General features: G+C 47.5%; 2 protein-coding genes and 3 non-coding genes across 5 annotated transcripts in view; 4 read left to right on the forward strand and 1 right to left on the reverse strand.

The window, feature by feature from the left end:
* Window positions 1–66: 66 nt before the first annotated feature.
* Window positions 67–3,154, forward strand: LOC103184196 (ceramide-1-phosphate transfer protein). The gene is made up of 2 exons (XM_042343644.1): window positions 67–229; window positions 1,316–3,154. Exons 1-2 carry the CDS (start codon window positions 111–113, stop codon window positions 1,836–1,838), a joined length of 642 nt encoding a protein of 213 aa, XP_042199578.1. The 5' UTR covers window positions 67–110; the 3' UTR covers window positions 1,839–3,154.
* Window positions 3,155–4,262: 1,108 nt separating this feature from the next.
* On the forward strand, window positions 4,263–4,426 carry LOC121850723. Its single transcript, XR_006085725.1, has one exon. It is a non-coding gene; the product is annotated as a U1 spliceosomal RNA (small nuclear RNA).
* A 1,661-nt stretch (window positions 4,427–6,087) lies between these two features.
* Window positions 6,088–6,251, forward strand: LOC121850732. The gene has a single exon (XR_006085734.1). It is a non-coding gene; the product is annotated as a U1 spliceosomal RNA (small nuclear RNA).
* A 2,231-nt stretch (window positions 6,252–8,482) lies between these two features.
* Window positions 8,483–8,646, forward strand: LOC121850733. Its single transcript, XR_006085735.1, has one exon. It is a non-coding gene; the product is annotated as a U1 spliceosomal RNA (small nuclear RNA).
* Window positions 8,647–9,890: 1,244 nt separating this feature from the next.
* Window positions 9,891–26,109, reverse strand: part of espn (espin) — a 49,662-nt gene continuing 33,443 nt past the window's right edge. The window contains exons 10-14 of the mRNA XM_007902167.2: window positions 23,518–23,666; window positions 22,763–22,978; window positions 12,229–12,308; window positions 12,081–12,092; window positions 9,891–11,311 (exon numbers count right to left, since the gene is read on the reverse strand). Of these exons, the coding sequence (XP_007900358.1) occupies window positions 11,164–11,311; window positions 12,081–12,092; window positions 12,229–12,308; window positions 22,763–22,978; window positions 23,518–23,666 (605 nt within the window). The 3' untranslated portion in view covers window positions 9,891–11,163. The remainder of the gene's footprint in view (window positions 11,312–12,080; window positions 12,093–12,228; window positions 12,309–22,762; window positions 22,979–23,517; window positions 23,667–26,109) is intronic.

Here is a 26,109-nt window from a genome sequence, read left to right on the forward strand (position 1 = left end):
GCGGAGGGCTGGAGCGGGAGCCAATGGGAGAGCGCGGAGGGCGGGGCCAATGGCAGCGGCGCGGAGGCGGGAGGCGGGGCCGCGGGTCAGGGCTCAGGGAGCAGCTGAAGATGGCAGAGACCCAGAGGTTCAGTCTGACTGAGGTGTTGGACTCCTTCCGGACCTGTCTGACTGACCAGGGGGACATCCTGCTGGAGCACTACCTCAATGGCTGGAAGGGCTTAATCAAGTGAGCTGCCTCTGGGGAGAGGGAGAGGGGAGAGAGGGGGGGAGAGAAGGGGAGAGAGAGGGAAAGGGGAGAGGGAGAGAGAGAGAGAGGGAAAGGGGAGAGAGGGGGAAAGGGGAGAGGGAGGGGGGGAGAGGGGGGGGGGAAAGGGGAGAGAAAGAGGAAAGGAAGGAAGCAAAGGGTAGAAGGGAGGAAAATACCTTTAACCTATGTTGCAGTTGTATCTGCTGTATCTGTTGAGTGATGCAATGCCACTCAGGTCGGTGCCAAAGGTCCAACCCCGTCAGGAGTCTGTGTTGAAAGTTGCTACGTTGGGCGCAATTGGCTTCGACCACAAGATATACAACAACAACATTTGCACTTGGGCAGCGCCTTTCACGTCGGGCGGACATCTCCAAGGCACTGGACGTCACGGTGTAGCCGGTGAAGCGCTTTGAGACGTCTCGAAGACATGTATCAAATGCCAGGATTCTTCTTATTCTTATTATAACTTGCACTTTTGTTTAAAATGGTGGGCGGGGAGTGGGGGGGGAGAAATACAGGAGAGGCTTACTGTTGTGGTCTACCAAAGTAACGTAAAAGAGATGTTTTGCTGAAGCCCGAGGGAAATGTAGAGACTGTTAAACCGTTCAACCCATTGTGTCTTCTGTTATCAAGTTGCCTTTTTTTTCCACAACTAATGCTGTTTTCCCACGTTCTCGGGTATTGTAAACGTACAATACGCTTCTGTATTCAATGGATTTATTCACCCAGCTTTACAATAGCCACTTTGTGAATTAAAAATTCCACGCCCTCACACTCCTCTGAGTGAAGATGGTTCCTAACTTCTCTGTTAGTTCTGTAGCTATTGTCGTTGAGTATTACTGATTTTCTCCCACTGAAGGAAATACTTTTTCTCTATTTTGTGTCCCTTTGGGCCTTACAAACTTGTTTGCCCTTACTATGTTCCAGTGGAAATACCCTAAATTAGCCATTTTTTCCCCAAATATACCCAGAAGTAGTTGCGAGTTCAATTTTATTGATCGTAACTTTTCTTAACAAGCCTTGCGGTATGAATTACTAAAGTATTGTTACATTTCTTGCTCTTAGGTTCATGAACAGTCTGGGGTCCGTCTTTTCCTTCATATCGAAGGACGCGGTTGGCAAAATCCAGATCATGGAAAACTACAGGATTGGGGAGTTCAGTCAGCAATACTTGACCCTGCAGTCGATGGTCAAGTACGAGATGGAGAACAAGCTGGTGGATTTGGTGCAGCGGAGTGAGAACTGGGACTCGGGCTGTCGGACAATACTCCGGCTGCACCGCGTGCTGCGGTGGCTGCAACTCTTCTTGGAAAAGCTGCAGATAGCTTCGGAAGATAGCAAAACCTCGGTGCTCTGCACTGAGGCCTACAATGACTCGCTGGCTTGTCACCACACCTGGATTGTGCGTAAAGCTGCCACAGTAGCCTTCTATGCGCTCCCAACGCGAGTCGCCTTCTTTGAAGCTATGAATATGGGAACAACGGAAGAGGCGGTGGCTAAACTGGGAGTAGCTCTGCCCTTTCTTTCAAAGGTCTTTGACATCACCGAAGAGTTGTACAAGCAACACAACTTACTTGATCTTCCTTAACCTCTTGAGCTTCTCAAACGCAAAATATGTTATTGGTAGGAATGATCAATCTGACCAATAATGACTAATCTTTAAATTGCAAGCCCGCTGCCAATTATTCCGCTTTCGGGTGTTTGCTTTCCACAATGTTAAAATCAATTGACGCAAATCATGTGGACATTTTTAAATTAGTTTTTAGACCAGCATTACCTCAAAACAACAACATGGGAACATAGGGAATACAGGAACAGGAGTAGGCTCTTCAGCCTTCAAGTTTGATCTGCCATTTGATTAAACCATGGCTTGTCTTGCATTTTACAGCGCTATTGATTTGCAGAAAGCCTCACAAAGAGCTTTGCAGAATGAGATTAATTAGAAACGCAGGTGAATATTATAAAGCTGAACCTGTTAGGTAATCTGCTTCAACGTAATATCACAAACAATTAGACCAGTAGGCAATCTGAATTTGGATGAGGAGGGAGTATAAAACAAGATATCAGTGGGCATCTGGAATGAGAGGGAAAGGGTGGCTTTAATCGGCAATTAAATCACAACACGTTTGGGGTTCAAATGAATCATTCGATTTTAACAATAAAAGAAAATGATGTAGAAATATCTTTTATTAAAATTTGAATGTTATTTGATTAAGCTAAAAATGACACTGCTCCTCACAGTTTACTAGAATAATAATGATGATGATTATTATTGATTATTTACTCAAAAAATAATCTCTTCATTTAATATAACCCTAAATTTTAAGACAAAACAGGTTTTTTTTAAAAAAAGCAAGACTAGGTGAAATTTTGACCATCCCTGATTTAGGGGATTTTAGGTCAAGGCAGACCTCGGTTGGGACTTTTGAGGCAGATTTATGTCACAGGACAATTCTCTTAGAAATTCTGCCCACAAAGTCCACTTGGCAGATGGCAGCAGATGTGACAACAAGAATGTTTAATTTTAATGCGGCGCCGGGATCCGTTACTGTAAAGCGCTCCGAGATGCCGTCCGGCGTGGAAGGCGCTATATAAATCCAAGTTGTTGTTGTATTTTTATCTCTCATCGACAGTATGGATGATGGTGTGTTTTTTTTTCAAACAGAGTCCCGTTACCATTCCTTTCTTGAACGTTTTATTCTGTAGTCTATGACCAAGACCGTATCTGTTGAGTCGCTTGTCTGAGTGTCACTGAAAACATTCCAATTCATTGCGAGGAATTGATCTTTTCGGATTTATTTCTCCCGTTTGATAACATAGGATGAAAATGTGATGTGACGATTGTAATTTCCTTTTTGATGATTGTTTGCTGCAAGAGAGCATTAAATTACCCCTTTAACCGTTTCTGCGGTGTGTCATTTGCAAGTCTGCGAGGTCAGGCTGATAATTTGGTTACAGCCAAAGGAAGTTTCACAGCTGCTGGGAGAGGCTCACAAAAGCGCTGTTCGTTTCGATGTGGTTTGCTCTTTTGCAAAATGTGTTGCACTGCACGTGAGCAATGTAAAAGTTGGTGGTGCCGTATTCACATTTTGCTGATTGCTGCGTAATGGAGTCCTGTAGCTCAGTGGTTAGAGCACTCACTTTGCAAGTGAGAGACCTGAGTTCAATTCCAGGCAGAGGGCCAAACCTTGGGCAAGTTTCCTTACTCCACACAGAGCCTAATAATAATCCCTCCAAAACCAAAAACAATAATAAATTGGTCATTTTCAATCTACGACTGTTTGTGGGACATTGCTGTGCGCAATTGGCTGCCGCGTTCGCCCACAAATATACAGTCAATTCACTTTACAGTATATACTGTGAAGCGCTTCGAGACGTCTGGAAGACGTGCAAAAAGCGCTGTATCAAATGCCAGGATTATTATTATTATGATGATGATGATAGCAACCAAACGACTGGCCGTAAGGGGAGGTGGTCGACAAAGCATCACAAATCAGTCGGGGAAGGGAGATTCTTCAGGGTGGCGTTGGAGACGAGCCCAGGAACAGAACGTCCAAATGTGGCACAAGGACCACAAGGACTCTCTCTGGAGAGCATTTCAATGAGACTATTCAGGAACAGGAGGACAGGATATCTTCTGTGTATATATACATACAGAGACCTGCAGGTGTAATGTCGGCGTCTTGGTCGATAGGGGGCGCTGCGCCGCGCCGCAGGAACACATCTGGCGCTGCTGGAGGCGATGACGTCGTACTTCGGTCGCATTCCTTTTACGGCCAAAATGCAAATGAGTTCTCGTTTTACATCTCTATATATATTTTTTTAAAAATGTCATTTTTTTAAAAAAAAAACCAACCAGCGGATCGATAAAAGCGGGAAACGTCGAGAAAGGGGTTTGGGCTGATCGAAAGAAAGAAAAGAGCGGAAAAAGGAGAACAAAAAAGGAGAGATGCATGGTAGCCGTGAGGGGTGGAGCGGGGAGTGAGCCGGCGTGGATGAGCCCCAGTTAAGCATACTTACCTGGCAGGGGAGACACCATGATCATGAAGGTGGTTCTCCCAGGACGAGGCTAACCCATTGCACTTCGGGTGTGCTGACGCCTGCGATGTCCCCAAATGCGGGATACTCGACTGCAAAATTTGTGGTAGTGGGGGACTGCGTTCGCGCTCTCCCCTGGAGTACAAACTAAAGACAGAACCATCGCCATTGTGCTGAGGCTTTGCGCCCCCCCCCCACCCCTCCTCCTCGTTGAAAGGCTAATGGGAGGTGTTTCCAGCCAGGAGAGGCACTGGAGGGGTAGCGTTACGGGGTTGGGTTGGGTTGGGGGAGAGGTGGAAAGCACAGGTTGAAAGAAGAGGGTCTGGAAGGTGGAGGGTGGGGGTGTCCGGTCTGGAAGGTGAGGTGGGGGATGTCTGGAAGGTGAGGTGGGGGATGTCTGGAAGGTGAGGGGGGGGATGTCTGGAAAGTGGAGGGGGGTCCGGTCTGGAAGGTGAGGGGGGATCCGGTCTGGAAGGTGAGGGGGGGGATGTCTGAAGGTGAGGGGGGTCTGGTCTGGAAGGTGAGGGGGGGTCCGGTCTGGAAGGTAGAGGGGGCTCCGGTCTGGAAGGTGAGGGGCAATGTCTGGAAGGTGAGGGGGGGGTCCGGTCTGGAAGGCGGTGGGATGGAGGTGCGGCGCTGTGGGATGGAGTTGCACGGTTTTGGGTGCAGACTGGGATACGGAAGGCTATAGTGGGGCGGGCGAGGAGGGAGGGCGGGGCGGGGTGGGTGGTGGTGGGGGGGGGACAGTGGGCGGGCGAGGAGGGAGGGCGGGGCGGGTGGGTGGTGGTGGGGGGGGACGTGAAGCGGGCCCGGAGCCCGCTGAGTGGAGGGAGCAAACGGCGGTAGGGAGGGTAGGGGGCGGCTTAGAGTTCGGAAAGGTAAGGGGTGGTGGGGGGGGGGGGGGGAGAGCAAGACCGGAGAGGGCTTTGAAGGTGACCAGGATCTTGAACCGTATCCTCTGGTGTGATGGGGCGCCGGTGGAGTCGGGCGCGGGGGGGGGGACGGTAGGGTCGCGGAGCCCCGGTGCGGGAGAGGGACACGGGCTGCGGAGTTCCGGATGACCTGCAGCCTGCGGAGGGCGGGAGGGAGGGAGGGGTCGGGGAGGCCGACCAGCAGCTTAGTTTGCGTAGTCGAGCCCGGGCGCAGTGAAGGCGCGTGTGAGGGTTTCAGTGGGGCCGGGGGTGGGGGGCGGGGGGGAAGGCAGAGCGGGTCGTGGCGCGGACGTGGGCTCCAAAGTACAGTTGAGGATCAAACGAGACCCCCAAAGCTCCAGACGGGCAGAGCGAGGGAGGGCGGAGCCTCCGCGCAGCTGTGGATGGCGATGCGCTCAGCGCATCGGAGGACGTCCTCCCCACTGTCCAGCGCCTTGGGACGTCCTCCCCACTGTCCAGCGCCTTGGGACGTCCTCCCCACTGTACAGCGCCTTGGGACGTCCTCGGTGAGGAGGAGGAGGAGGAGCGCTGCACATGTGTGACGTCGGTGCCTCGGTCGTTAGAGGGCGCTGTGCTTTCGGAGAGGAAAAAAAAAGGTGACGTCGACGTCGGTCGCGTCCCTTTTACGGCCGACATGCAAATTAGATGTTATTTTTTTAAAAAACAGAAGCCGCTTCGTTCAGGACCGAACGCTTCGCTTCAAAAACAAAAACGCACACCCGCGCACACGGGTGAGAGCAGGAAAGGTCGAGAAAGGGGTGTTGGGGCTGATCGAAAGAAAAGAGGGAAAAAAATAAAGGAGAGATGCATGGTAGCCGTGAGGGGTGGAGCGGGGAGTGAGCCGGCGTGGATGAGCCCCAGTTAAGCATACTTACCTGGCAGGGGAGACACCATGATCATGAAGGTGGTTCTCCCAGGACGAGGCTAACCCATTGCACTTCGGGTGTGCTGACGCCTGCGATGTCCCCAAATGCGGGATACTCGACTGCAAAATTTGTGGTAGTGGGGGACTGCGTTCGCGCTCTCCCCTGGAGTACAAACTAAAGACAGAACCATCCCATCGCGCTGAGGCTCTGACCCCCTTCACCCACCCGTCGAGGAGCTCCCGGAGGCTTCCCGGTGTGAAGGGCGTCTATCAGCCCCGAGGCTCTGGCACTCCATCCCCCGGTGCCTTCGCTTCCTCCCTTTCCTCCTTCGAGGCCGGTCTGGAGACCTCGGCTCCTCTCTCAACTCCCTCTACCCCCTCCTCGCCCCCTCCCTTTCCCTCTCCTCACCCTGACCCCCTGACCATCTCTCCCCCACTCAATGTTCGGGTCCGACCCCCACTGTCCAGCGCCTTGGGACGTCCTCCCCACTATCCTCCCCACTGTCCAGCGCCTTGGGACGTCCTCCCCACTGTCCAGCTCCTTGGGACGTCCCCCCCACTGTCCAGCGCCTTGGGACGTCCTCCCCACTGTCCAGCGCCTCGGGACGTCCTCCCGACGTGAAAGGCGCTCTATAAATGGAATCTTGTTGTTGTTGTTCATGTCAGGAGGATGTCCCGAGGCGTTGGGAAGACCAGAGTTCAGGACCTGAGGTGGAGAAGTAGAGAGATCCGAACAAAGCGCGTGGTGAAGAGGGTGAGGGAGGGGTTGAGACGGACCCTGCGGGAGAGGGTTCCAGTGTGTGGGTGCGGAGTGGCGGAAGGCTCTCCCCCACCCCCCCCCGCCGGTGATGGGGCGAGAGCAAGGCGAGGCACGTGAAGCAGGCTGGACCACGCTGAGCGGAGGGAGCGAACCGGGTGGTAAGGGGGGTTGGGAGTTCGGAGAGGGTAGTGGGGAGCAAAGCCGTACAGGGCTTCGAAGGTGAGGGCCAACATCAACAACAACACAATTACATTTATGGAGGGCGCCTTTCACATCAGGAGGACTTCCCAAAGTGAGGTGTCGGGGCTCGAGCATAGGGGAGGGGGTGGGGGGAAGGCAGAGAGGTGGGAAGGAGACCAAAGGCACGGTCGAAGAGAAGGGTCTTGAGACCGGCCTTGAAGGAGGCGCGGGAGGAAGCGAAGCAATCGTGGGATGGTGTTCCAGCGTGTGGGCGCAGAGAGGCTGAAAGCCCGACCACTAATGGTAGGGCGGGTCGGGCAGGAGACATGGAGCAGGCTGGAGCCTGATGAACGGAGGGAGCGGGCAGGTTGGTAGGGAGTCAGGAGATCAGAGAGGTAGGAGCGAGAAAGGCTATGGATGGCCTTAAAGGAGAGGACGAGGAACTTGAACTGTATCCTCTGTGTGATGGGAAGCCAGTGGAGTTGGGAGAGGATGAGAGTGATAGGATCACGGAGCCAAGTGCCGGAGAGGACACGGGCTGCAGAGTTCTGGATGATCTGTGGAGGGAGGAGTTGGGGAGGCCGACAAGCAGTGAGTTTGCTTAGTCAAGCCTCGATGTAATGAATGCGTGTATGAGGGTCGGTGGCCTACAGCATGAGACAGTGTCGGAGCCTTCCTTCCTTCTCTGTCCTCCACCCTCCCCAAGTCCCGACCCCCAGCTCAGGCCCGAAACACTGACTGTCCAGCGCCTTGGGACGTCCCACACAAATGACGTGAAAGGCACCATACAAATGTAATTTTGCTGCTGTTGTTTGCAGCATATTCTGCGAAGCGCTTTGAGACGCCTCGAAGACATGATAAGGCGCTCTATCAAATGCGAGGATTATAATAATAATAATAATAATAATAATAGTCCTTGCATTTGATAAAGCGCTTTTCACGTCTTCTCGACGTCTCAAAGCGCTTCACATTACTATTGTGATTATTATTATTAAGAGTCAAACAAGACCACAAAGCTCCGGACTGGCGGAGTGTGCAACCGTGGACGGTGCCTGAGGTGGGGAGGAGGTGTACAAGTGTAATGTCGGCGTCTTGGTCGATAGGGGGCGCCGCGCCGCAGGAACACATCTGGCGCTGCTGGAGGCGGTGACGTCAGCATCGGTCGCCTTCCTCTTATGGCCCCAAAATGCAAATGAGTTCTTCTCTTATAGACCTTTTTTTTTTAAAAAAAAAGCAAAGCCGCTTCAGACCGACATCATGACCTTTCGTGTTTTTTTTTAAAAAAAAAGAAGAAGAAACGGGTAAAAGTAGGAAACGCGGCGAAAGGGTTTTTCGGTTGATTGAAAGAAAGAAGAGGAGTGAGAGAGGAGGAGGGGACTAAAAAAAAAGGAGAGAGGCAGTGTAGACGTGAGAGGTGGAGCGAGGAGTGAGCCGGCGTGGATGAGCCCCAGTTAAGCATACTTACCTGGCAGGGGAGACACCATGATCATGAAGGTGGTTCTCCCAGGACGAGGCTAACCCATTGCACTTCGGGTGTGCTGACGCCTGCGATGTCCCCAAATGCGGGATACTCGACTGCAAAATTTGTGGTAGTGGGGGACTGCGTTCGCGCTCTCCCCTGGAGTACAAACTAAAGACAGAACCGTCCCCCCCACGTCGCGCTGAGGCTCTGACCCCCCTCCACCCTCCCGTTGAGGAGCTCCCGGAGGCTTCCCGGTGTGAAGGGCGTCTATCAGTGGAGTTCTGTAGCTCAGTGGTTAGAGCACTCGCTTTGCAAGTGAGAGACCTGAGTTCAATTCCAGGCAGAGGGCGAAACCTCGGGCAAGTTTCCTTACTCCACACAGAGCCTAATAATAATCCCTCCAAAACCACAAACAATAATAAATTGGTCATTTTCAATCTACGACTGTCTGTGGGACATTGCTGTGCGCAATTGGCTGCCGCGTTCGCCCACAAATATACAGTCAATTCACTTTACAGTGTGTTCTGTGAAGCGCTATATCAAATGCAAGGATTATTATTATTATTATCAGCCCCGAGGCTCTGGCACTCCATCCCCCGGTGCCTTCGCTTCCTCCCTTTCCTCCTTCGAGGCCGGTCTCAAGACGGTATCTTCAGCTCCGCTCTCAACTCTCTCTACCCCCTCCTCGCTCCCTTCCCTCCGCTCCCCTCCCCATTTCCCCCCCCAATGCTCGGGTCCCGACCCCACTGTCCAGTGCCTTGAGACGTCCTCTCAAGAGAAAGCAGCTCTATAAATGCAATCTTGTTGTTGTTGTATCTATATAAATGCAAAGTTTTGTTGTTATTCCGAGTTAAAACAGTTAAAACCGCAGATGCCGGTCACAGACCAGACCTTGTTATTATTATTATTATTATTATTATTATTATCGATGCTCTATCCATCTCAGTTCTGACCGTGTTCGCTGCGTCGTTTGATCGTGTTCTGTGTGGTTGGGAGAGTTTGGGTCAAAACGGGCCGAGCCGCTTCTTTGCGGTTCCAAGGGGACCGAAGGCATCATTCGAAGCCGCGTTGCCCTGAGGACGCAAAGTTTGTGACCGGAGACGGATAGTTTTTTTTTTTAGTTGACAAAGGAGGTTCTTGACAATTTAGTGGATTGTACACAAAGTACTCAAATGTTCAGAGTTGATGACAAAAAAAACAATTTGCCTTTCGACAGTGCCTCTCGTGTAGATTAATGTCTCCAGAGGTGAATTACTGAAGGTTGAACAAATAAAGATTATTTATTGGAGGGTGGTGGGGGGGTGGGGGTGGGGGCTTTACTACATCCACTTGGTCGTATTACAAATTAAATCAAAACTGGTCGAAATCAAAATCCTCGTCGAAAATAAGTACAGTCAGAAACATTTTTTTTACGTGGTTTATTAAATGGTCAAGATGGTACAGGATAGCCGCTGAGATTACTAATTGTACAGGGTCGCCTGCCCGTTCCCCACCCCACCACCCCCCCCAAAAAAAGATGTAAAAGTTTTCAGATGCTTTTAATAAAGTGCTAATCTACGGAAAGGAACTCGTGGCAAATAAAGCCTGACCTCTGCTTTCTGTTACATCGTTATGGCATCCAAGAAAATATATATAATCATATTCCGTGAGCTGTGTGTAAATAATCACAAGCATTTCTTTACAATAGTCTTGCAAATGTGTACATCCTAAAGCACGTCCCTGTAGACAGACTGATAGCTAAAGCGACAGATGTAGACTCCACGTAGAAAAAAAAAAGCAGTGGGTGTTTATTGAAATATGTACAACATTCAGGGGACATATTGTGTTTGAATCTGAATTTGATTTATGTGTGTGTTGCGCCGTTTTCTGCTCAGAGACGAGCAATTTCCGGTGAGCGACTGCAGTTGAGAAGCCTAACAGAGCGGCAAAGCTGTGCTGTTCAGTGACGTTTTGAATGCTTATGTTGGATCTCCTCTCCTTGAGGTAACGAGCATTTGCATGGTGTTGCGATTCCAGCCATTTTTTAAAAAAAAATAACACAAAATAATAAAACTGAGAAAAGGGAAGATGAGGGAGGCTAGGATTTCCAGTTTACATTGTCTTACAACTGTATGTTTTACTCTGGGAAATGTGATACGGGTCAATTGGAAGGATTTAATCAACGCTCCCCTGTATTATAATAATAATAACAATAACAATAATCCTTGCATTTGATCCAGCGCCTTATCAATATCAGCGAGACGTCTCAAAGCGCTTCACGGGATGTACTGTAAAATGAATTGAAAGTGTATTCTGTGGACGAAAATAATGAAAAGATGTATCGCAAGTGACATTGTGATTTTCTATCATAGACTTGGGATGCGGGAAGATTTGTGTTCAAAAAAAAACTGCATCATGTTAGTGAGGGGCTGGGAGTGCATTCAGTCCACCCCGAGATTATCATTGATGCTCAGAAAGTGGAGGAACAGGAATTGTGTGCAAATGTGGACACACAAGTTGATATCTTCCCAAAATTGGGAGCATTGGCATTTTATGAGTTCCATAGAAACTGCGAAGAGGAGGAAAGACATTGCGGGTTATGAGTTTTAGTGGTGTAATCAGCCTTTGAATTAAACTGTCTATTGAACAGCACAGATCACCCTACACCAGGGATAGAGGAATGCTTTGAGAGGGTTCTTATTCCTTCGCTATGTCGCCTTTCTTCAGGATGAGCTGCCGTTGCCAAGGGGCCAGTTTGGCTTCATCGTAGCCCAGGGTCCGAAGCTTCTCCGTTTGCTGCCTTTCCTTCTCCTCCTCTGCATTCTTCAGTCTCTCTTCCTCTTTCCTAATTCCCAGAGGGGGAAAAAAAGAGTCACAATCACAGTGCTAGTCCAGGAGAGAGTACACACAAGCCTGACGAATGCAGGTACAGATTGGTAGGAGCCACGGTATTAAGGACCCCAGACTCAACCAAGGTGTCCTACTACAACAATAATAACAACAACGTGCACTTATATAGCGAGCTCCAAGCAGGGTAGCATCTCAGAGCACTTAACAGGCGGAGCCTGACTCCTAATGTCCTAATTACATCCCACAGGCCCTGGTGTGTGTGAGGAGGTGAAGTGAGGACGACAACAACAACAACAACAACAAATTACTTTTGTAATAGCTCCTTTCGTGTCAGGAGGATGTCCAAAGGCGCTGGACAGTCAGGGATCTGCACCCGAGCTGGTGGTTGGGATCAAGAGGGTTGAAAGGACGGGGAGGGTAGGGGGAGGAGGGTGACCAAAGGCACAATCTAAGAGGCGGATGGGGTTGGGCTTTCGCCCTGGCTGATTTTTGTTTACCACCTTCTTTCTTAACGTTTCGCCCACAAAAATATACAGTCAATTCACTTCACAGTATATTCTGTGAAGAGCTTTGAGACATCTCAACGACGTGATACGGAGCTTTTTCAAATGCAACTATTATTATTATTATTAACCCAACTGAGACCAAACTTTTCTCGCACCCCTGTTTCCACCCATAATTTCACATGCGGCGATTTCCTTAACCCGCAGAGCCTCAAAAGGTTTGGAAACAGAGCAGCGATAATAGAATAAGAGATCACTCACCTCCTTTGCTCCCTGTGAAGAATGAGAAGAGAAGAGAGACGGGTGGGAGAGGGAAAAACAAAAAAAATTAGAAAACATTAACCTTAAAACATTTCGATTGTAACGAACATAAAATGCGTGTGTTCATGGTTTCAGGGCAGAGTTGTACCTTTCCTCGTCCATTTTCTTTTTGACTATTTCCCTTCTCCAGGCGGGAAGGCTTGCTAAGCGAGCTGCTTCCTCGGTTTCCTGCGGAGGGAAGACAACGAAAGAGTGAGGAAACGTTCAGCGCCAGGTCTCGCGTTTTATTTGGAGTTTCAGCGTCCAGGGCGCGGATTATTATTGCTCAATTGTTATTACGTTGCAGATGGAGGCCATTCGGCCTATCATGTCTGCGGTTTACACATCCTTTACTGGAAGTATGTGCTCAACTCCCAACATTCCCAATACTTCCCAGTGAGATTGCTCCCTGCTCTTTCCCTGCATTCTCCAATGTAATCTTCATCAAGCATTTCTCCAATTCCCTTTAAAGTGGACGTGGAGTCCACAATCACTTGTGGTAAAACATTTCTATATTCTACTGCTGCTATTGAGTGGAGAGGTGGGAATCCCAATTGGAGACAATCTTTCCCCACCCCCCAACGCAAAATACACTTTCAAAACAGGTGCAAACGAAGAAGGCCTTTTTGCCTCATTTCCATCTCACTGTTCCAGAATACCCGCCCTACTGTTTTCCGCTGATGTTTAGTGGTAATTATTCCAATTATAGCAATGTGGTACGGTCATCACAATTGCTTTGACGACCATTATTCCAGGTTGACGCACAACAATAGCGACAGATTACATTTGTATTCCACCTTTCACGGCGGGAGGAAATCCCAAGGTGAGTATTTTCCACTGGAAACAGATCTCTTCAGTGAAAACTCTTTGTCTAATGGCGGTTAGTGCTCCTGCTCAGATGTCATTCTGACTGTGAACGCAATTGCCAACGTATGGCTCACTCCGAGGGAGAGGAAGAGCGAGAGAGGGAGGAGGGAGGGAGAGAGAGAAAGAGAGCAGCACAGTGATGATACCCAGACCATGATTTTGAGCAGTCACTTTGATTCACTTCAATCAGTAAACATATCACAGTTACATTACACACGGCAACCGGATTCCTTAATACAGGCGCACAGTCCATTTGATCACAGAGCCAATTACAAAGGGTTGAAACACTGCGAACGGCGGAAGCATTGATGAGCTTGATGCGTAAGTTGAGCCCTCTACAATAAGCCATTGAAAGCCAGTGTTAAATAACTCATCTACCTATTGCTTTGCACGCTCAGCTGCACTTTGTGACAGCTTGCTTGACGGGCGCTTGGAGGGCCTGGTAAGTAAGACAAGCTGAGACGTCAATAATTAATTATTCCCCTGGGAATTGCAGCAATGTTAAAAAAAACACACGGAACAGCTTTCAATGACGTGGCGTAAAGCCCCAAGGTCAAAATCTTTATTTCACAAAAGAAGTTACAGACGTGTCGCACATCAAACAAGACCACAACAAGTTAACAATCTAGTCGATAATACTATTATTATTGTTGTTATGACATTTTCAACTAGGTTTTTTTTTTGGTGTGTGTTAAGATCTAAATTAGCAGCACAATTCGTTCGCAGGTGAAATGTGAATTCAAATTCCTTTTAAAAGAGGAACTTAAGGGAGTAAACCTCACACAAGTCGTATCAGTTGGGACCGTATATTTAATATGACTTTTTATGTGATGTATGAGTTATATCAAACTTGCAGCAGTTACAGGAAATTCAACGGGACTTGGGCAGATCTGCGAATTAGGCCATCATACGGTTTATACAGATCGTGACTTATGTGAGTTTTACTCTATTTCTGATCAGACAGCATAGAATGCACCATTTGACCCTAACCCAGATTTTAAACTTCTCTTTAGTTACATAAATGCTTGTAACTAAATCAGTGGTGAAATCTGACTTCTTGGAGGAGAATAAATGGTTGCTTTAAGCCGTGGCTGTTTGAGATACACTGGAGATGACGGGGTTCCAGGGTCGGTCGGTCTATTCTACACTCTTAGGAAGGTCCTGTGCCCTCGGGAAGGGGTTCAAGGTGAAGCGAATACCAACGGCTGACGAGGTGCAGCCTTCCCACGAGGTGGCAGAGAGTTTTAACAAAAACATGGGTTCACAAAGGATTTGATCTCTGTGCGGAGAAGCAAATCAAACAGAAAACAAGCTCCCAACTGTCGCCAAATAAAAAGGGGTTCACTCAAATCGCCAGCCGTTTTCTGCACATGAATGTCAAAATGGGAGGCGGAGTGTTACAACTCTGGTCTGACTTTTGGAGTTGCCTTAAACCCCATGATTCGCCTCACCCTCCTTCCCTCCCCTCAAACCCCCGATATATTCGTGCACTGCGAGTTGAGATCAGTTGTGCTGTGTTGCATTTCCCACTTGTTCGGGTTTGAGCATTGAATAAGCTTCCACCCTGTGACCCTGACATGTGAGGCGTGAATAATTGTAAAGTGTCAAGTGCTAATTATCACCAGTGATAATCAGCACAGCACACATTGTAATTTCTCAAACCTGGGCTATTTCTTAACGGGATTCCTTGTTAAGGAATCTGAGACATTCAAATGCGCTGGGGGAGTGGGTGGACTCTGGTAAATCCTATAAAGTGTCCTCCCGATGCGAAAGACGCTGTAACAAATGCAAGAATTATTCTTATTAAACAACCCTGGAAGATTTCGCCCGCAAAATACGCAGTCAATTCACTTTACAGTATATTCTGTGAAGCGCTTTGAGACGTCTCAACGACGTGGTAAGGCGTAATATCAAATGCAAGGATTATTATTATTATTATAGGCACAATTTGCGGCTATTGAAACTAAGACAACATGTAAAAGGCAGCTGGATAAGTAACTTGAAGAGGAACAATGTGAAATGTATAGGAGCACAGGATTGAGATTAGAGTCCGTAGCTTCCAGCTACAGAGTCTCTCGCAGGTTTGATGTTTGTGATTCTGTTTGCTAAAGTGATATCAGGATTTTCACTGGCCCGAGCAGCAAGCAAAATAAAAGAAATGCAACGAATAAAACTAGTAGCAAAATTATAGCGTTAAAGTAGAGATAGCGTGAGGTTAATGTGAGGGTGAGGGGTTGGGGCAGCCTTTACTCTGCTCCTGACCAAAGGCACGGTCGAAGAGGAGGGTTTTGAGAGGGGACTTGAAGGAGACAAGGGAGGGGGCTAAGACTGGAATTTCGGGCGTCAATTGGCTTTTTTAACATAACAAATGTTTTTTGTCGATTTAGCCAATACATCACAATACAGTCAAGTCAGACGCACATCCTAGAAGGCAGCGCTTACTCAGGTTCGTAACATCCATGACATAAGAGGAAGAGAGTGTGTCCAGCACAAGTCCAGAAACTTTTTCACAGAAGACGTGCAGTGCAGTGAGAGGTTACAGTATGCGTTTAACCTCTATCTCCAATTCACAGTAAGGATCGAGAGTCTATGTGTGTATATAATATATATATATATATTTATTCCTAGTTGTCCGGGCAACTCCTTTGTGGTGCCCCACCAGCCCATAGCATTGTGTTAGATGAATTCTCAAAGCATCGAAGTACTGTAGCTCGGGCCTTAAAGAAGCTAGGATTGTTCCGTGCAGGTACTACTGGGGCAACCTAGTGAAATAAAGACATTGTTAGGGGAATGTCCGAGATGTGGCCTAAATCCGTTAATCAAGTCTATGCAAGGCTCGCTCACCACATCCGGAGTTTCAGTTGTCCCCAAACCTAAGGAACTGGCTTCTGGATCGGAAGATTGTGGGTTCAAGCTCCACATTGTGACTTGAACGCACAGTCCGAACGAGGTCTAACCCGCCATAACCTGTGGGTGTTCCAGCCTTAGTGAGCAAGTTACCTAAAATAGCTTCGTACTTCCTGCACGTTATGAGATCGAAGACGCAAACAGGGTCGGGTGGATGGAATTTCAACCTGCGCAGACCACAGCACCTGGACCCAGGCCGGGTTCCTGTGTCGAGAAAAGTTTCAATGCTCAACCCCAAGAGACCTGCATTTTGCCCTCTGTCGTCTTCACGCTCTTCGTCAGACTCTCTCCTGCTTTTCACATTCTATGAAAGTGTAAGTTCCTCCTCAAACCTTTTTCGGGTTTTGGAGACAATCTCAACGGACAGTGAAACGACCCAAAGACACAGCGCAGTGAACCGGGCAGCGACCCCCATTTCTGTCACAAATGTAACTGTTTGCACCGTCTCCCAAAGTGCTATATCAGATGTGAGGGTTATATGAATAACTAATGAGTCACATTACTAAGAAGAGAGACTTGTGAAACATCTCTCTAAGGCCCAAAGAGATTCGAGAACGAACTCCATCCAGGGCATCTTTCTAACGTTTATTGATGATTCTGTACGGGCGTGTTCGGCACAAGCGACAGGGCATTCCACGACCAGAAGAGAAGACCACCGACATTTCAAGCACAGCGTCAGCAATCACATTCCCCATAGCTCAAACCTTTAAGTAAGACTAAAAGGATCTTAAAATCTTCGATTCCCACCCATTCCCCAATATATTTCATGATCACACGAGAGGTTCGAGTGCAGAAGTCCGGAGTAACTGCTCGCCCACCCATCCTCCCATTAAAGCACATTTCTTAAATGACCTTCAGGAACCCTGAACCTGTGGCCTCTCACTCTGCCACTTGATGTGTCCCAAAGTGACATTCTGGTCAAATCTCCCCCTAACACTGGAAAGGATTAGTGTGCAAATGATGAATATTACAAATCTAAACAACCAGCCAATGTAAAGGCCACCAGACATACCTTTATATATTAAATACACATGTAACCGTAGACTTTGGAAAGGGGCAAGAATAGTAAACTGGGCATAAGATGTAAACCCGCAACAGAACGCTTAATAAAAGAAAACTCATGGCTTCTAATCACACCTTGGAATACCTGTTACCATTCCGTGACAGGAAAAGTCTGAACAGGACCTTACATGGTGAAGCGTTACAAGCAGAAATGAAAAGTATGTGTGTGCATTGTGAGGTTGAAACTGTATCTGACTTTACGGATTTACTATGTGATGAGCTTACCCACTCAAGTGGCCAAAGCGATGGCAACGGCCTGAGGCAGCAATCACACAACCAGACAGTTTTAGCCTTAAAACTACTGTGAAATTCAAAAGTCGCAGAATTTGGGAAAATCCTTAAACCCAGAAAAACACACCCGAGAACACGAGCATCCGCCTAGATGTCAAATAGTTCTGCCTCTTTCTCTTTCCAGAAGGAAAAACTGCGATCGATATATCGACAAATCTCCGCGCTGCTGAATTCTCCCAGTTCGGAAATCAGTTGAATGGAGTCTTTCCTGATTTTGCTGATGGGCTTCAGCTCGGCCCCCTCCCCAGCCCCATCGCCGACCAGCAGGTCGCTGGAGCTGCTCATAAAGGAGGTTTGACGAGATAACGTGGCTGGTCTGGGGCATAGAGCTTCCTCCAGGGGCTCCCAGTCACCGCGATGGACCTCAGCCAAGTCGCCAAAGAAACACTGTTTGACGTCTTCGAATCCGTCCGTCCAATCTCGCTTCCCTGACTCTATCTCCTCCATGATGATCTTGTGGAACCTTCGGATCAGCTCCCAGGTGTGGCTGCCCAGCCGGTCGAACATCTCGTAGCACAGAAGGTGCCGGAACTTGCGCTCGGCCCGCGTCATGCCCATCTCCAACAGCTGGAAGTAGCCGAGCATGAAGAGGTCGAGACTCAAGCTGTCGTAGGCCACAGGGGCGCCGTTGACGTGAGGGAGGAAGTGCTCCGGCCAGTAGATCATGTGGTGACGACTCAAACGTCTGATCTGTCTCGTTGGGACCTGGGCTATTATCGTCCTCCAATGCCCGATCAGTTTGCCGACCACTTGCCTCTGCTTCATGAAGTACAGGAGCCGGTCGTCGTCGCTCCGCCCTCTCCCGATCTCGCAATCCAGCTCCGAGGCACTGTACAGGAATCCCTCATCTTCAAAGTCCACGTTCAAGTGCCCCGAGTTCCTCCTGCCTCTCAGCTGCTTCTGTCGGAAGGATTCCGTGAAGGTCCATTTCCTCCAGTGTTCGAGGAAGAGAAAGACAATCCTCTCCTTCCTCATGTCTATGTATTCTTGCACGTAACTGAGGTCCGTCTGCACGGGAAGGCTCCTCGTCATCAGGTCTGAGCTGAATAAGGTCTCCGTGTCCATATTATCACCCCGATTATATTGCTCCATATCATTCCTGCAGCCGTCTGTACCGCTGTTGTACGTCAACGGTGCATAACTCGGAATGATTAATGGCTCATCCACCATCCCCAGCCCAAGGTTTCCTTGAGACCTTTGCTGGAGTCTCCCCTCCGACTCACTGTTTTGCACAGCCCTAGCACTAAAATGATGGGATTCCTCTAGGATAGTTTCATGGGAGCTAACGGGCAGCGATCTCTTCCTTTTGTAAACCCTCTGTTGGTTCTCATCCATGTGCTTCAACTGCACTTGTAACTCGTAGTTTGCCTTTAGGTTTTTGACAGACACGCCACATTGCAGAATCTCCTTTTCAACCTCCTCCCTACTCGAGCTGAACGATTGGGACCTTCCTATATTCACCCCCGTCTCCTTGGCTGAGGAGGCCTTCGCCGGCTCCGCCACAGGCCCCCTACCTAGGTCGGTGGAGGGCATCAAGTCAAAGATGTCTATGTTCTTCCCACCCAAGGTGGCGAGGAGAATAGCCATGCTTTTCAACAGGGTGGAGATTTTGCTGCACCAAACGGGCAGGTCATCTGGGTGCCCTGGCAGGCGCCTGGGATTCACCGTGAAATGCTCGTGGACCAACGCGGCAGACACGGGCAGAAGTTGCTGAAGTTCGTACTCCAGCTGCTCCAGTTCCGTCTCCACCTTCTGCACCTTGTGCCTGACCTGCAGGTTCTGAATCTGCTTCTCGATGCGGATGATATCGTCTTCGGTCATGAGCTCCCCAAAGGGTCCCAGAATTGCATTGTGCGCGTGCGAGTATCTCCAGGCCTCAGTTTGGTAATAGTTATTCGCAAACTGCCTCAGGAGGAAACAAAGGGAGAGATACCTCTCTCAGCAAACGAGAGAACCCAGATTTTTCTCTTCAGTCTATCAGTTTCACTCCCTTCAGTAGTTTAGTGGTGCAACGAAGGAATTAATTACAATCACTTTCACCCATTTTATCAAATGCAAGGACCATTATTGTTCTCATTTAAAGCAAATAACCTCTGTACGTACCATCCTTTCCATTTCCATTTAATAATCGATAAACCTCGAAGCTCATTAACTATTCTAGCCATTCCAAGGGCAAAACATTATTTGTTCTCAAAGACGACAGAGAGTTGGGGATCACAGGATTCCCCTTTACTGTATTTGACGGTCAACTCAGAAAGAGCAGAGGTTAATCTCAGTCAGAGATTGGGTTGTTAGGAGACTTACTTTTGCACCACTAAATACTAACGCAAAAACATATGAAGTTGCAGTACCCTTTCTGTAAGCTTAGAGTTGAACGGTCTAACACAACAGCTTAGTGAGCTATTAATTTGACTAAAATGGGCCGTATGGCAGATATCGCCATAAAATGTGGTGTAGAAGATGGCTTGAGTTTGCGCTGTCAAATATATATTTATATATTCCTATATTTACATCCTACTAATAACGTGGCTTCTGTCAGGACATGTTTTATGTCTACTTTATGGTCAATGTTGGTTGGAAGTTTACGTTTCTTGAACTCTTTTGATACCAAACCTTGGGCTTCCAGGCAAGGCAACGTCAATGATCCTGAGTGAGAATCTTTCACCGTAGAGCTACAGAGCTTCACGAACAGTGAAGTTAGCAACTTAGATATAACACAGAAAGCGTGAAACTCCACCTTGTCTTGGTCTAAAAAAAACTGCAAGACCATTTTATCTTAAAATGTAAGAGGGGGAGGCGGGATAGTGAAAATTCTTCAAGCCCAGCCTTAATTTGGAAGCAGCTTTTTTTTTTAAGAGCTATGGAAAAAATCGCTGCTAAATTGAGCCTGGATTTATTTACCAATTTGCCCAGTCTTAAGTTTAAAATGGTCCGAGCTGTGAAAGACCAGGTGGAATTTCAGGCCTAGAAATGGTACAGACACAAACGTGAGCCACACAGGATGCAAATTCCAGGCTTTCCATGGGAAGAAAGTGGGTCACAGTTTAGCTGATTATAGGTTATGTCAAGCACTCTGGGACACTACATTGCGTGATGGGTGCGATATAAATGCAAGTTGTTGTTGCGAAACCACCGGCAAATCAATAGGGGTCAGCAGTGACTCTTTGGACAATCAATCAGTTTGTGCATTTAGCCGTGTGAATTCACTGGTTGCGACGAGGATGAAAGAAGGATTTAAAAGTTCTCGACTGTGCTCTTGTTAATGTCTCACACAGCCTGAGAGGGGACAGGCAGCCCTGTATCTTTCACAGTCGAACCACAGCTGAGAACCCCCAGTTACAGCTACTGGGGTGAATGTTATTCCAGTTAGCAAGGCTCGCGGAAAAAAGAACCGGGCAAAGCAAAGCAAAAAAAAAACGGATCAAAAATAAAAGGGGACAAATACATTTCATTCTGTAAGGAAAATGATGGGCGTAAGCTTGGGGATCATTTTATCTGTCTAACTCGATTTCCACACTATAGGAAGGATATATGTATTGTCTGTTACTGCTATCAGGATAGACTGGATAAGTTGGACCTTTTTTCACGAGAGAAAAAACGTTTAAGAGGGGATCGAATCGAAGTGTTTAAAATTATAAAAGAGTTCGATAAGGTTAGCATAAAGAGGGCTGTTGCAACTGGTTGGGGAACCCAGAACTAGGGGCACAAGTATAAGATAGGAACGAGGGAATCAAGAAGAGATATTACGAGGAGCTACTTTACACAGAGGGTAGTGAGATGGGACTTTGAAACTGCCTCGTTTGTGATTGCCGATATTTCTCTGCTTTACGATGAACCAAATGACAGGACCCAACCAGTCACAAGGGCATTATGTCTGATCAGGTATGAGGGTGGCTGTTTACCCTGGGAAAAAGCATCGGGATCAATTTTGCGGTCTTTCTTAACGGATTTCTTAATTAAAGGAACTGGTTAAGAAATAGTGCAAAATTGACCACATCGGTTCTTTGATGCCATTTCACAGCAATTTTTTTGATAAGTAAAATTAAGATTAGTTGAGACAGCGCTCATGATGTGAAGGGCATAGTACAGCGACAGCATCCTATGCATCAGACAGAAGTAAACTCAGGTTTCAGTGTGCTAACCTGGTAACATCCTAACTGCAAAATTCAAAGTTTATCATATGTAAGGTCCCACGCTTAGTCAATTAAGGTTCCACTGTAACTATCGCTTGACTCTCTCTACTGGCAACAAATCCTAGTGTGTTTTCTTAACGGGATGTGGCTTCGCTATATGGCGTTAGTATCCAACAGACAAATGTACTTGTAGCACAATACAGAATGGATACTGCAGCTTTAATGTTCGGCAACACTCCAGCAACGTTGAAACACCAAACCCATGCAATGCAAGCACACACCCAAGGCAATATGTAAGAAGTCTTGTCAGTGTTATGCTCAAGTACTGAGCCTTGTGTTGGGGGAAAAAAAGGAACTCAAGTATTAGAGAAACTACAACGACAAAATGTACGACCAAATGATTTGCGCTGCTAACGTTCTAGTCCCTAAGCGATGGCCACCTCCTCCTTTTCTAACAGCCGAATAGAATTGTTAAGAAGCTCGTTATAAAGATTCGATCTTTGGTAACTTCTGAACTGACCCAACGTACAGATATCTCGAAGGGTCCCCATAGGTCTGATCTTCCAATGGTTTGCAGCTAGCTTGTTCTTGTGCATGTCACGGTTCCTGGGTGATACATCACCCAGTTACTTTGAGCACCTTCTTCTGCTGTGCAATTCCAAGCAGATAAAACAGGTACCTGTTTTGCACCTAATCCCAAGGGAGGTATCCATAGAAACGGCTCAGATATTATTATGTGTAATTGAAGTGTATATCTACCCAAGTACGGTGACTATGGATACAGTTTATCAGGCGTAAAGGTTTAATTCCGTACTTAACGAAACTGTTTCAGCATGGATGACTTTGTTTTCTTGTACAGCGTCTTGTTTATGTGTATGTCCCACAGTGCATTGATGTTGCGTCTTGAGGTAGGTTTTTACTTTCTAGGATTAAAGGGTATCAGGAACTCAGAATCTCTCGCAGTCTCAGCCTTAGGACCACTGCCTTCAAACTGATCACTGCCCAGAATTGTGCAGAAAACCTCAAATTCAGTCCTCGGAAGAATCGACCTCCGACTTATAACCCGGTCTAAGAATTTTACACAGCCTCCAGTCACAGAAATCTCACAACCACTAAAATACCTCAAACTCCACAGCAAACCAATCCACAAGTCACGAGCCGGGCGGAATGAGTTTCCCGAGGTGCATCAACATCAAAGCGTTCCTTGGTACCTCTTTCAATGTAATGTAAAGGAAGTCAAATGGGGAGAGAGGGGTGTGACGGCAGGCCAAAGCAAACAGGGTGTGTAATGGGACTCAAGCGTAGACCGATAGGGAGGGAATTAGGGTGTGTGAGGCCAGGCCAAAGCAGTGGTGAAGACACAACCATTGGGGTTTGGCTCACCTTGCGTTTCTGTTGTTCTTCCTCCTGGATTTTGACCTGGAGCTTCCTCACCATCACCTGCCGCTTCCACTCGGGGATGGGCCTGCCCTGCTCGTCGTGAGTGGGGACGAGGGACTCCACATCGGCGACTGTGGTCTGAGCCGCTGCGGTGGCGTTGCCGTTCACGATCGGCTCGGTGGGGCTGGCGGCCTGCGGCTTGTCCGCGGGGTGCTCGGGCTGTTCACATCGCAAACACAAGACACGAGGACAAAAACGTTAGTTAGTGCATGTTTTCGTCTGCTAATGGCAAAAAGAATTTGGTCGTACGTATAATAATCCTCGCATTTGATACAGCGCCTGATCACATCTTCGAGACGTCTCAAAGCGCTTCACAGGATACACCGTAAAGTGGATTTGTGGGCAAAATGCGGCTGCCAATTTTGCACAGCAGCGTCCCCACAAACAGTCGTGGATTGAAGTGACCAATTTTTTTTTAAGGAATTATTACGCCCGGAAAAGCGATCCCCCAATCCATTAACAACCGGGTTCCTTCTTACTACTTGGTAAACAGGGTTGTGTGGAGTAAGGAAACTTGCCCAAAGTTTCGCCCTGACTGGGAATCAAACCCAGGCCTCTCGCTTGCGAGGCGAGCGCTTTGTCCACTAAGCTACAGGGCTCCAAATGTGGTCGTGCATATCATGAAAGGTCTTTAGCATCTGATAAATCTTTTAGTGATTTGCTTTGCTGCGGCTGCCAACAACATCTGCTGTACTCACCATTTGTCCAGGTCCAGTGCCAGTGCCAGTGAACACAGTGGTATAGCCCTTGTTCTGAGGAGTTGGCTTGAGGTTTCTGCCAGCTTTGATCTCAGCCAGTAATTCCGAGTTGTCTCCAGTGGGTGACATCATGTTGAACGACTTTGTGCCTGTGAGAAGTGGAGGCGAAGGTTTACATGGGGGTGACCAAAAAGGTCCTGATACCATTGCAATGTCTGATAAGTCTTAAGAGAAATTTTGATTTTTTTATGTATAGATAAACAGGGTAGATAGCACGACTTTTTGGTCACCTTGCAGAACGAAAACAGATTGATGGAGGAAGGGTTCCTGAGCAGTTCTAGATCCCAAGAGAGTGAAGAAGGCCCTTCGACTCATTTGACTTCATCCTTCCAGAACACCCATCCCAATTTTCTAATTCAGGGTCCAGCTGTTTGTTAAATGAACCCCAGTGTCTAACCTGAACTACCTGTCCTCGCGACCCATTTCAGCCACTCTCACATCATCAATTAACTGTCTCAAACCGAATACATGTTTTTCTCTTTGTGCATGACTTTGTCGGATCGTTAGAGGAGCCTAATATTTACACACTGAAAGCAGATGCGCTCAATTCCTCATTACACCCAAATGGTATGTCCTTGCCTTCCAGGAGTAGATAAAGGACTTGAGCACAGAGAGAGGGGAGCAATAATATTGCACAGAAGAAGAGAAAACGGAAAACAGCACAGGATCACACGTGCTTAATACACCAGCATTAAGTTGTGGCTGTCAATCCAAATACAACAGAAGGATTTTTTTTTACCCGATGGCCTGTAAGGTTGAGGAGAGGAGGCTTAAGTCTCGGACAGCTTTAGATCCTGGGTCTTAGCATTTTAAATCCTAGCAAGAACTCATGTCTGAATCTTAATATAGTTTCATGCTAATCAGTGCAGCGTCAAGGAAGGGTCTCAATGACATTAACAGCTCTGTTAGTTACATTGAGGTGAGACGACAGCTATGTCTCTCTCTCTTTCTCTCTCACTCTCTATCTGTATTCATCATGAAGCTGATAAAATGCTTATTGAAGGATTAAATAGCCAGGAACAAACAGTTCATTCCAGTTACATTACAGCGATGAAACAACCGTGCGATTGAATTCAAAAGCTTATGAGCTCACAATCTATCAAACTCGCCACTGACACCAGGAATATCAATCTCTGTATAAAACCAATCGATTTTAGTGGAGACTCTTAGATTCAGGACAACGGGAGCAATGGATCAAATAGATAAATAACTGAATGGACACTTTCTAGCCGTGTACAAAGAGCACATCAGGAATGCACGGCAACAAATTGGTGCAAACTATTCATTAGGCAAGACGTTAGCAGCACACACACTAAAACGTGGACAGAATGATGGAACTTCCTTGCAAGCTTTAAATGCAAAGGTTACAGAACTGGTCGAAGAGAACGTCGAGGATATAACTTCACCAAATACCTTGCTGCCAGACTGCTGGTTCAACTCTCAAATCTGTCTCCGGCCAACAGAGGTGCTCCACCCGGTCGGTCTCATGCCTTAGCAACTCAGAGTAAATAGTGACGAGAGATCAGCTTGCTGATCACAAAGCCCGCCCAGGTATAAACATCCCTCAAGGGAACGGGAGAAGCCATCAAGGCGGAGTTTTAATGGTTCAATCCATTTCGAATCAACCCTAATTAGAGCAGTTCTGACGTGTACATCACCTACTGACCAGCTGATGGGAAGACGGCACTTCCACCACAACAGCAGCAGCAAATGATATTTGTATGGCGCCTTTCACGTCAGGAGGACATCCCAGTGAGGAGACTTGGCTTTAAACCAGTACGCAGAGATTAAGGAGAGAGTAACCAGTATGTACAGAGATACAGAGTATGTGGAGTAATAACCCCTTCCCCAGAAAATGAACTAATAATTTGGTCACTCAATCCGTGACTGTTTGTGGGACACTTGGCTGTCTCGTTACACCCACAAAATATCCAGGCAATTTACCACTTATACGATATATTCGGTGACACGCTTAGAAATGTCTCAGTGATGTGATCAGGCACAGAATCAAAGGCAGGGATTATTGTTATTATTATTATTCAATCGCGCTTGGTTGCAAATGTGGGACTGGCATCTGTATGATACAGAGAGGGTCGTGGGGTAGAAGGTGGCTGAATAATTTATCTTTGGGTCGTTTGAGGGGCTGGATTTTGTGATCATGGGGTAGTGCCTGTCTTTGGCCCACCTTGGAGAGCGTTAAAGACTTTGGACTACAAGTTTGAGGGTAAATGATGTATTTTTTTTAGTCCGTCTATCCTCTGTTTAGCTTCAATCATTACTGTGTCTCCAAATCCGTTGTTGGATTACAGCTGAATAATTCATCGTATAACTGCTTAATCAATGAAACATTCAGAAGAGACTTGCATGCAGGTGCCTGTTGCCTGTTTTAATCTGACAAAAAATGACTTTAGCCACGTAGGAAAGATGTTCCTATCTATTATTTATGAGTCAATGGATTGGGAACAACAGGGCTTACAGAGGTATTAGTTCAGAAGCATTTACATTGGGTGTGTCTGTCCACCCATTCGGTCT

The sequence above is a fragment of the Callorhinchus milii genome, unplaced genomic scaffold (genome assembly GCF_018977255.1).
Source record: "Callorhinchus milii isolate IMCB2004 unplaced genomic scaffold, IMCB_Cmil_1.0 Scaffold24, whole genome shotgun sequence".
Classification (NCBI taxonomy): domain Eukaryota; kingdom Metazoa; phylum Chordata; class Chondrichthyes; order Chimaeriformes; family Callorhinchidae; genus Callorhinchus; species Callorhinchus milii.